The sequence below is a fragment of the Agrilus planipennis genome, unplaced genomic scaffold, assembly GCF_000699045.2.
Source record: "Agrilus planipennis isolate EAB-ADULT unplaced genomic scaffold, Apla_2.0 scaffold15, whole genome shotgun sequence".
NCBI lineage: Eukaryota > Metazoa > Arthropoda > Insecta > Coleoptera > Buprestidae > Agrilus > Agrilus planipennis.
The window spans coordinates 2,392,386-2,403,961 of record NW_020438871.1 but is presented as its reverse complement, the minus strand read 5'-3'; the positions used below and the strand labels follow the sequence as shown (position 1 = coordinate 2,403,961).

The 11,576-nt window shown below is 31.3% G+C and overlaps 1 protein-coding gene and 1 long non-coding RNA gene across 4 annotated transcripts in view; one reads left to right on the top strand and one right to left on the bottom strand.

Moving 5' to 3' along the window:
- Nucleotides 1–11,576, bottom strand: part of LOC108737594 (protein tyrosine phosphatase type IVA 1) — a 20,265-nt gene that overhangs the window by 1,666 nt on the left and 7,023 nt on the right. Inside the window, exons 1-5 of one of the 3 annotated variants that reach the window (XM_018470527.2) lie at nt 8,959–9,053; nt 5,699–5,880; nt 2,628–2,781; nt 2,391–2,567; nt 620–918 (exon numbers count right to left, since the gene is read on the bottom strand). In XM_018470527.2, the coding sequence (XP_018326029.1) occupies nt 620–918; nt 2,391–2,513 (422 nt within the window). In that variant the 5' untranslated portion in view covers nt 2,514–2,567; nt 2,628–2,781; nt 5,699–5,880; nt 8,959–9,053. Of the gene's footprint in view, nt 1–619; nt 919–2,390; nt 2,568–2,627; nt 2,782–5,698; nt 5,881–8,958; nt 9,054–11,576 lie in introns of those variants that run through there. The other 2 variants (XM_025977261.1, XM_018470528.2) reach the window with 2 other exon arrangements.
- The window catches only part of LOC112905249, a 9,366-nt gene continuing 6,998 nt past the window's right edge, over nt 9,209–11,576 (top strand). Inside the window, exon 1 of the long non-coding RNA XR_003231651.1 lies at nt 9,209–10,625. This is a non-coding gene — a long non-coding RNA (uncharacterized LOC112905249). The remainder of the gene's footprint in view (nt 10,626–11,576) is intronic.

Sequence of the window (11,576 nt, the reverse complement as noted above, 5' to 3'; positions counted from 1 at the left end):
GGTTAATTTAGAAATTCGAAAAAGGTTGTTAAAGGTGTATGTTTGGAGCACGGCGTTGTAGGGGTGCGAAACATGGACAGTGGGAGCGGCGGAAAAGAAAAGGTTAGAAGCGTTCGAAATGTGGTGTTATAGGCGGATGATGAGGATATCGTGGGTAGAAAAGGTTAGAAATGAAGAGGTATTGGAAAAAATAGGAGAACAGAGGACTCTATGGAACTCAATAAAAAATAGGCGAGGTAAGTTGGTAGGACACCTTCTCAGGCATGAAGGTCTAGTCAGAGATATATTAGAGGTAGCAACAGGAGTTAGGAGGGGTAGAGGTAGACCTAGATTAGATTACTCTTCGGAAATAGTTAAGGATGAGGGCTGTTCTAGTTTTAGGGAAATGCGAAGTTTAGCTCAGGATAGGAAAGAGTGGGGGACGTGTCCAACCAGTCTTAGGACTGGTGACCTTATGATGATGATAGCAATGAATTATTCCACGCACCCAAATAACGAGCATTTCTGTCTTTATAATGAAATGCTTTTATTTGCAAAACCATTAGCCAAATTTAAAAGAACGACGACGCGTCATGTCAATTAACAGAACAATTTAATTTATTGATAAGTAAATGCTTACGTCCTAATAAGCTCGACGGCTTCTTCGTATTTCAAGCCAAGTTCGATAAGTGTTAAAGCCACCATGACGGGAGCTCTACCCAATCCAGCAACACAATGAACTGCGATACAGGAATCAGGGTCATCATGAAATTTCTTCTTAAGTATTTTGAACCATTCTTCAACAACCTCGTTGGGAGGAAAGGTACCGTCGTCATAGACTAAATCAAATACCTCAATCCCTGCATTTTTAATCTCGTCAGTTTGATAAGATGGCTCGCAAACTCTGACGACGGCTTTTACATTGTGTTTCTTCAGTTCCTAGAATAAAACGTCCCTGAGGCATTTTTCATATCTTATTCAAACTAAATATTTTAAAATACGATAAAAGATTCTACAGTAGGTTAAGTTTGTAAAAGAAATTTGTACAGCTGTGATAGCGGATATCAGACATATTGGAATTAGCTGACAATTAAAACGTCTAATAAAAGAATGAAATTAACTAAATGGCCTACTTTCGACACAGAATATGATGCAGTTTAATCGAAACTTAATTAAAAATTGCCAAATTTGTGGAATTCGACGTTCGATTGTGGTAGGGTCATAGACAGGATGTGGTAGTTGCTGTGTGAAGTACTATACACCTTGAAATTACGTTAAGTTAGGTGCAAGGGGATTCCCTGATTAGCTTGTGTGAAGTGCTATCCTCCATAGACATACGTTACGCTGTGGTAACAGGGGACTCCCTCATTGAATTGAATGAAGTGCTATGTATCAAGGGTTTATGTTCAACTAATTCTAATTTATATGCCAATTAGAAAATCTTCTATTATGTATAACGTGATTATCGGTCCCATTGTCCCCAAAAATGCTCCCGGACACACTATTGCCCCGTTTTCCAAAACCGTCAGAAAAATATGAAACCCGCCGGAGGCGTCAGTCAATTTGGCTCAGAAATAGACCTATCAGTTTTTTCCATTTAGGAATATAAAAAAATATGTCAAGACTTCTANTATAACGTGATTATCGGTCCCATTGTCCCCAAAAATGCTCCCGGACACACTATTGCCCCGTTTTCCAAAACCGTCAGAAAAATATGAAACCCGCCGGAGGCGTCAGTCAATTTGGCTCAGAAATAGACCTATCAGTTTTTTCCATTTAGGAATATAAAAAAATATGTCAAGACTTCTATTCTTATTTAAAAAACTAATTTGTTCATTTGACAAATACAAATGATTAAAATCTAACTTTTTCTAAATAAAGAACATTAAAAAATGTGTTCTTTGTTTTTCATTGATAACCTGCTAATTGACGTAAATAAACCGATATCCCGTTTCGAGTAAAAAAATAAATTGACCATCGTCAACGGTATATATCCCTTTAAATATGGACGGTTTCCGGTAGTTCTAATGTTTTACACAGTTTATTTACGCAATGTGAACAGATTACATAGTAAATCGATCACATTTTCACAAATATGCATAAAAACTTATATTAGGTAATACTTTCTCAGTAACGTGCAAGATTTCCGAGTAAAACGTTTTTAACTTCCTATTATTAGACGCAGAAGATTGCGTAGAATTATTTTAAATTGAGTAAGTTCCGTTTTTCAACCAAAATAAACAAATTATTCAAATTCCGATTTTAGCGGCTATTGACAATACTTTCCAGGTCAACAGTGAGAGAAAATTTAGGAGAAATTTTTGTATTACGATTTAAGTAATAGGTAATCATTATTTTAATTTTCAAAGCAAAGACAAATTATTACAATAATTAGTTAATGATAAACCTACCTCAATATAAGAAAGAATATTTTGGTCGGAAGGTCTATCGGTGATCAGGAACTTGTATCCCTTCAGTTCTATCTCAGCAGGAGCTGGTCTCATATCTTTTTGACGCATCGTGGTATTGTTCATATCCAAAAGTAAATAGATATTCAATAAAAAATGTTTTACTGATTTAACCCCTGGCTGTAAATATTTAAAGACAATAAAAAAAATATTCGCCTAAAATAAAAGATAAATACATACGTAAATTAAATTGAAAACCTAAAAAATAATATATCGTTTGCAGCAGGTGTTTCTTATTCAGTCTTTTTTACTATTTAAGTGGGGTATTTATTATTTTTCTTTCCTTTTGAAGATAGTTTCTGATATGCTTTCGCAAAAATAGTCTGTCTGTAATCTGCAACATGAAATTCAACGTTACATTTTTACAAATCGTGATTTTAAGAATTTCTACTTTTTAAACCAATTACAACAATATCGAACTCCTTTCTGTTTGAAAAAAATATCTTAAGAACTTTATAATATAATAAATATTGTAAACAGTCTATATACATTGGTACATGTTTTCGTAAATACATACAATGCAAACTTTTCTCATAAAAGTATTACTTTAATTAATTCAATTTTTACGCAAGCATAAAAGACAAGAAACTGATAAAATGTTTTATCGAAGCTAGTCCTTGAAATAAAATAAATTTTTATCTTGATTTAATTGACGTCAGTAGGAATTTTAAAGGACTTCAAAAAAATAAAGAATTGTGGTATTACGTACATGCGTATAAGCACATCATTTATTGCCTGTCTACTTTAAATCCTTCTAGTACGTCGTCTTACGACAATTATTTGAAGGAGCTTGGAACATCCAAGGGAAGTACCAAGAAAACGGTTTTAACCGAAGCAAGTGCATTTTTACTTGCAATGTAGACAGGCTCTTGAAACATTCATGAATACAACAGTAAAATACGCGTAATTAATATAAAAATATTGATGTACAGGGAATTACAGTACATTCCCATAATAATATTTCAATTAATAACTCAAAGTAATGCACCCGAGCTTTACAATTTAGAACCATTTATGAATGTATTTGTAAAATAACTGTTGTAAAGATATACCTACCTACAAATAAACTGTTGATAATCCACAGCAAGCTATTTTTTTATTTATAAGGGTAACTACAAAATTATTATTTCTACTAATATTTTATTCTTCATATCGATACTATATGCTACAGTTATTGGAACAAGGATGAAAGCAAATTGCAGGCTCTTGTCCTGTGATCCATAAAACTTTAACAAGATTACCGATGCTCAGCAATAATAGCAATAGCGTAGGTATGGTTTAAATAAATCCGGAAAACGAGAAGGCTAAATACACTCAAAGGACATCAAATATTATCCAAGAATTATATTTTCTTTTAAAAATCAAAATATGTGCTGTAAAGAGCAAAAATCAAATTTAACAAAGACAATACAAAAATTACAACTGCAGCGAATAAGAAACATGTTAAACTACTAAACTTAACAATTCCATGTAAAAAAATAATTTAAAAATTATTGCCAAAGACGTAAAAAAATTAGGATTGAATCTATTTCTTGCAAAAAAATAATTACCCACTTCGTTTACAGTTATTATTATTCATTACCCACATATAATTATATTTCGAGAAAATATAATTATTAAAATGAATTAGATGGCCGTTACGTATGCACATGCCTGGAATTTAAACTTTGCTGAGTAATTGCTGATAACAACTGAATGAGTAATTCATAATAATTAAGAATAGAGCAACATTGTTACTTAACAATCGACTGATTTATGGACAACGAAAAAATATTCGCATTAACTCCCGTATCGATAGTAACATCTATTTACTTATGTAACAGAAAATAGCTATTTCTACCTATATATGCGTCTTTGTTATTATAGGTACTTTTTATTATGCTGAACAAATACATGTTGGGTGCGGAAACCACACAGTTTTCGAAACTTTCCTTCGTGTTGTCTTTTCCTACCGTAACCTTAGCAATTAAATAAAAGCTTCTGTTAAAGTTCGACCTAAATTTTTAGGTTAGATTAGGGTTGCTTTCTTTTTTTTTGGAAGCTCAAAAATAAATGTGAAGAAATGGTTACCCTGCCTACATATACCTAGGTATATATTCCGATTCGGCATAGTGGACAAAACCGCACAACATACTAAAATTTCAGTAAAGTCGGAAGTAAGCATAGTAATCGAGACCTTCCGTTATTAATGCTACGAAGTAAAAGTTAATGATGAACTTGATCACGCGAAGCTTTAGCTAGAAAAGTCAATAGCTATCGTCTGTTGGAGGAAATTAATTTAATTAAATTTAGGTAATAGTAGGTAATTATGATTATAAAAAAGTATACTTTCACATTTACTGTATTATCATTAATTTTTTCATACTTCGGATCGAAGTTTATACTATCCAATTATTTTATAAGATGCGACTTGTACGTAATTTCACTTATTTTTTTGATACTGCTTTCCCTAAATTATAATTTCGAGTACATTTCGACTGATAAAGGCAACGAATTGCACTGCAAAAGTGGTCCATTTTTAGTAAACAAAATACTTCAGAAACTATCTGAAAATTTAATATTATCTTTCATCGAAATAATTCAAAAATTGATATTTTAAAATAGTGACTTCTAATATAACAGATGCGTGTACTTTTTAATTTTTTTTTCCGCCCCTTTAGTAACTTTATACATACCTAGGTATATATCAGTAAAAAAGTTTTCCAAGTACTCATAACCGGTTACATAATATTCATATTTCGATCTCAATAAACACCTTCAGTTTCAAATAAAAAATAAAAGGTCCGCAAAACATGCATTATTTTATTAATCAGTGATCATCGTATCAATTATTATTGTAGAAACTCGCCCAGATGTTGCCAGTATTATTTTATGTCTCAATTACGTATATATCGTACTTAACAATATGATAAGAAGGTATCATATTCTGAGATTAACAATTTTTGTGGGCGCCGCGTTAATCTATTTTCACCTTTTGTATTTTTATAACTTTCCAGTTATGTGGATTACAGTGAATTTAAGACAATAGGTATATGCGTGCTCTTACGTCATGTCATTTATTTCACATTGTTTCAACTTAAATAGTATTGCGCAACTTTGCAACTTAAACATCTTTCATTTCTTTATACCACACACTGAAAATAGTATCCTTCATACAACTTTAATTAATAAAAAAAAATAGCGTTACCCAAAACAATTTCTTTTCTAAGAAAAAAACTGATTTGAAATATGGGGAAAAAAATAAATCTTACCTTAAATCTTTGATTGTGTATATCAACTAATCAGCAGTCGTAAGCTTAAATAGAATGCCGTGAAATACCTAGTTTATAAATTAAGACGTATAATTATTGTTAATTTATTTGTGTTGGGCCTGGCAATATTCTGCACTGTCCAAATGGAACTCCATGTATGCGAGAACAGCCTCACCAAGGAACTGAAAATTAAAAAGAAAAACATCTTACTAATTTCCACCTTACAATTACTAAATTAATTTAAAAAATACAGTGAATTTCATTTATTACGATCTTGGTTATAGCGACGTTAAATCAATTCGTTGAATTTAAAGCATACTTCAGTACAAAATTCATGTGGCTATGGCGACTTCGGATATAACGCCGAGTCCGGGTGTAGCGACTGTTTTTAATGAATCATTTGTAAGAGTCGGAGTCGGCCGCCAAAGACATAAAGAGCTTTCTTATCTTTTGTTTACATCCACACAGATGACCAGCAAGAATGATGACCTTTACCCCTTGTTTATAGATGTTAGGCAGGTAGGTAGATAAGCGTGTACGTTAAAATGGTTCACCGATATTCTTAGTAGCAACTGTGTTTAGTAAACTTTTGAATAAATATGACTGCTAGATGCACATTTACTGTTAAAAAAAAGGCGGAAATCGTTTCAAAATTGAAAAATGGCGAAAACTGTATACGTGTCTGTATTTCTTTACCTTTGCCTGTAACGACTTTCGGATATAACGACCTCGTATGAACTGTATATGAATTCACTTTTATTTTTGTTAGATACCAAAGGGTTTAAAAAACATAAGTGTAATTTTTCTTTTTCAACAATTAGGAATAACTAATTTCAAAAAAGTTACACAAGTAGCGGCTAGTTAACAGCCGAACATATATACGAAGGAGCGTTTTGTTGTATCTGATACTCCTACCATTTCTGCGAACGGTTTTTTCGTAAGTCGGGCATATTCTAGTATTAATTTTTCGAATGATTTTCGGAGCGGTCACTTCGATTGGCCGTCCTGGACGTGGGTCGTCTTCAACTGAGTTCCTGCCTTGCTTAAAGAGGGTATGCCACTTGTAAACCATGGTTTTACCTGGGCAAGAATCCTCGTAAACGGATGACATCTCTTCCAGTATGGTTTGAACTGATTTTCCTTGCTTGGTAAAGATCTTTATAACAGCGCGGTACTCGATTTTCTCCATATTTCACAATTTGTTCCCAATTGACTTGTTTCGTAGACGATAGTTCAAAGACTACTGACCTAATTACGATAAAACTTGGTATTTATGAGTTGCTTAATTCGTAATGACTCGACTAAGTACTCTCACTAATGACCTATCTACCCATTCAGCGAACTTAAAAACGCACCCTCGTAAGAAGGCCATTTTTAAAGCCATCTTTTTCAAAGTCATCAATCGTTAATAGGTATCAAAAGAAAAAGTTGGAGAAGATGCTTACAGAGATATACAGTAGTTAATGTTCTTATTTTATTGCTGTAACTTAATAGTTTGTTATTGTTAATAAACCGATACTGAAATGTAATACGTGTAAAGTCATATGCCTACAAATACGAAGCTTCCGCTAATTTGTATCTGTTAATGTTCCCACGCTCAACGTTACGATCATGATCAAATTAATAACAACTATTGGCAATTTCTGTTATAAATTTGGCAACGTATGAACTTTTTCAGTTCTTTCACCTTGTTTCACTAGTTGCCACACTTATTAGATGCCAGTCTGTTATCGTATTGATTCCCTAAAGAAAGCGCTCGGACGTTGACCGTCATCATTTATCCTCTGGGGCTTTATATAAAGTTAATCGATATTACCCAAAAATTCTAATGACGTGACGCCACCACTAAAGTGCAGAAAAATATGAAAAATTGTCTGTAACTTGTATTTGAAAATAAAAAAATAAAAATGATATATGGTTCATATGATAATAAATAATATAAAACTGCATCGGAATTTTTAATTTAAATTTTTTCAAGTTGGAGGAAATTCGTAGCAAATACAAAAGGTTTAACTGTAGCCAGACTGTACAATCAGCACATATTTAAACAATTCGAAGCAAGCGGAAAGAAGAATTTTTCCACATTTATATCTACATATTTCTTTATGTAACTAGGTACTTATTTTACTGTTGTAATACTGTGGCTCGTTCATAAAATGTGTTGCAAAATAAGGGAGAGGAAGGGGCATTGCTTGGTGTGATGAGATATGACAAAGGGGAGGAAGTCAAAGGAAATGTGACGTTCGCAGTTCATCAATTTTATTTTAATTTTTTCCTTAACTTTGAAGTCCTTAAATTTTTTCATTACGATAGGAAGTTATTTTCACTATTATTGTAAATTATACATAAGAATGACGAACGGGGAGAAGGGGTTCAAAAAGATAAATGTCTAAGTGAAGTATCTCAAGGACGGTCCCTCAGAACTTTTTTAGAATAGGCTTAACCTTCCCTAAAGTACTTCGTATACTACGTACATTTTCTTATGAAAACTCTGAAATACTCTAAATTTCCCGACAGTTATTTGGACATAAAATGTTTCGACTTTCTTTTCTTATTAGATGAATAATACAACATTAAAATCCGTAATTTCTTTACCCTACATTACCTGTAGGTACATTAGATCAACTCAAAATATCTACGTAATCTTAAGTAAAAAAAAAACAACAACGGTCACCTTTATAAAGGTTTCCATAATGAGTTAAATAACAAGAGATCCAAATCCAAAACAGAGAACGTTGCCACTGCGTCACAATATTAATGAATAATATAGCAAAAGATCAAAAAAAAAGTATCAAAAACACAAACTCCAAACAACTCCAACAAACAGAATACAAATGGCAACACCTTCGTTTATTACTTGTTAAACAATAAATTTCAATAACAGTAAACAAACGAATATTAATTAAACTTTTAAAAGTTCCGGTCGAACAAGATAGTAGTATTTAACAATAATGATTATTGTTTTATAATACGCAATAACGAAGAGAATAGAACGTGCGCTTATTCTAAACAAAGCCAATCATAACTGTATGTCATATGCAATAATAATTCAACGACGATATGTTGTGTACATTACAAATGCGCTTTGAACATGGTTATGCAAATAAACTGACAAGTTCGACATAAACGAATAAACAAATAAAAATAGGAGAATTAAATTAATGGTAAATTAAAATATTGATGCACCTACACATTACGAGAATTTTATTCGAGAAAATTAATATATTTAAATGAAAGTTTTCAGAATGGCATAAACTTACAAAAAACAATGCTACGACTTGAATGAAAAATATTGTACAAGTAGAAATCCATAAAAATTCACTTCAATGTTGGGCACTATAAAATCCGTTTTTCTCTTTTAGCAATAATAATCGATATTTAAAATCAAATTGTTGTATGGAATACAAACGATGTCGTTTTTTCATAAAGTACTGTCTATCAAGCATACGTCTACAATACCTCTACATATGACAGTCACATGGTATGAAGATTAAAACCAAAGGAACAAAAACTTGAGCTACTGCCAAGATAAGTTAAAATTCGGAGAGTACACGAGTAAACATTGCCCTGGGAATCTAAAAAAATCGCGTATTTTATTGTAACTACTCAGAAAAAATCCATATAGACTTAAAAGAACTTTTCAAAAGAAAAAATGAACGATCTAATCAATATAATCTAAAATAAGCTACTTGGAATACTCTTATTGACATTCTAAATTCCGACTGGGAACTCGTAAATAACAAAAATTATTATGAATTTGCCTTTTTATTATATGTACGTTATTATTATTTGCAAACATTAGAAAAAAGCGATTTGTAAATGCAAAACCGGTATATTTATTTCTGTTTATAGTTTGGACTTTATTTTTTTGTTTTACCATTAAGATTATTACCTATTACTAAAAAGTGCGTAACTTTAAATTTTGCATATTTGCCACAAAATAATAAAATAAAACTTAAACGATACTGAGTAAATTGATATAATAAAATGAAAAGGAAAAGGCAGACTACATATTTCGATAAAGCGGCAAAATATTAATTCAAACAAAACTGATGATGACTGACATCCGTTACATCGACCCCTGCTGTATAAGGTCAATAGCAGCGAAAATGGTGCTTAAACTTAAATGAGATACTATGCATTATTAGATTTTAACAATTCAACATTATACAAAGAAAACAAGTATGCAACTCTATTAGAGAGATAATCTGTTATAGTAGACAGTAGGTTATTTATACGAACAATGAATATTTCCTATTTCTTCAAAGTGAAACTTAAGGATCACTTTGCATTTCTAAATATAAACATGAAAATATATTAAACATTTAAATATAAGTGCCCGAAAATTACAACAAATAAGAAGTTCTAAATTTTAAATGTGTTGACCAGCTTTTCTCGTTGTACCTTTTTACGAATGTCGTAATTTACGTCAAGTGTCTCATAAACACTAACAATTTAATAATAAAATTATGGCAACGTTGTTATTGACGTCATATGTTCTATCCGTTTGTTTTTAAATGAACTTAGCAATAATATAAATAACACCTACAGTATGGTACCTTATACTAGAATATTAAACGCTTTCGTTCAAACAAAACCATAAAAGGTATGAAAATTACACTTCTTTAGACATTACATTTAATTTAATTTTTTTATCATCAATAACATTTCTAAATAATGACCTTCCCTTATTAGACAGTTAACAAGTCTATTCGCACTAATTCGACTAATTATCTTTGCGATGAAATGATGATGATGTAGACCCCCTTTGTAGGTACATGATAATCGTTAACGTGAAATTTCAATGTTTATCAAGTTTCATCTACTAAAACAGGCAAATCAAGGAAAAATGGTTAATAATGAGCACGGTCTAATGGCCTTGCTTAACCATCGCAGTATTAATGACAATTGCTTCCATATACAGTATGTAGGTATTATATATATAATAAATGACAGTGGCACCATAATAAAACAATTGATTATAACAAATTAATTGCAAAACATCTTTACCATAGCTCTATTGTTATAACATAACTAACCACAACCTAACATTTAAGAGGTGCATATTAAAAATAAAAAGAAATAGTAAAAAATTAACATATATTTATGTTATGCCTTGGTTTGAAATTTAGAAACTAGTTTGACCCAGGTGAAAGTAGGTAGGTGTGACATTTCGCGACAACCAGTTTGAATTAGGACAAACTAGTTTATTCTATCGCTTTTCGGATAAACTAGTTTGGCCTAGGTAAAACCGGTTTAACCGGAATTCGGCTTTAGCTGGTTAAAGATACATATATCGCCAAAATATAACTATATATTTTATGAGTATATCGGTAACGAAATTTAAATTTCATAGAAATAGTGCGGTAGTTATTTATTCATGTGTATAAATCGAAATTAGGAAATTTATCACAATCAATAAACAGACTGAACACACCTAAAGTATAATCAAACAGATAGCAAACTACACCTGTCCCCGCAACTCCTTATGACAAACATTCCATACACCAAACATTTAAATTTCTAACAAAAAACAACTTCCTATTCTATCAGGTGCTAATGCAAATCAATTTTCTATAAAATATGAGTATTATACCGTATAGAATGGCAAAAATTAAAATTGGAAGGAGTTGTTAAAATAAGTTTCGTTAATTGATAATGATACGTTAATAATAGAAATAAATTTGAACTGCAAGTAGGTATCGATTCGTAGGAATAACCAAAAAGTTAAAAATATTATAAATAAATTCAGAAATGCAACAGGTAAATTACAAAATACTTATCTTAATTATTAACTGTCGTTAAACATTAAACAAAACCTGTTACGATTAACAAAATTTATTGAGAGTAAATATTTCTGTAAATTTAATTCTACATG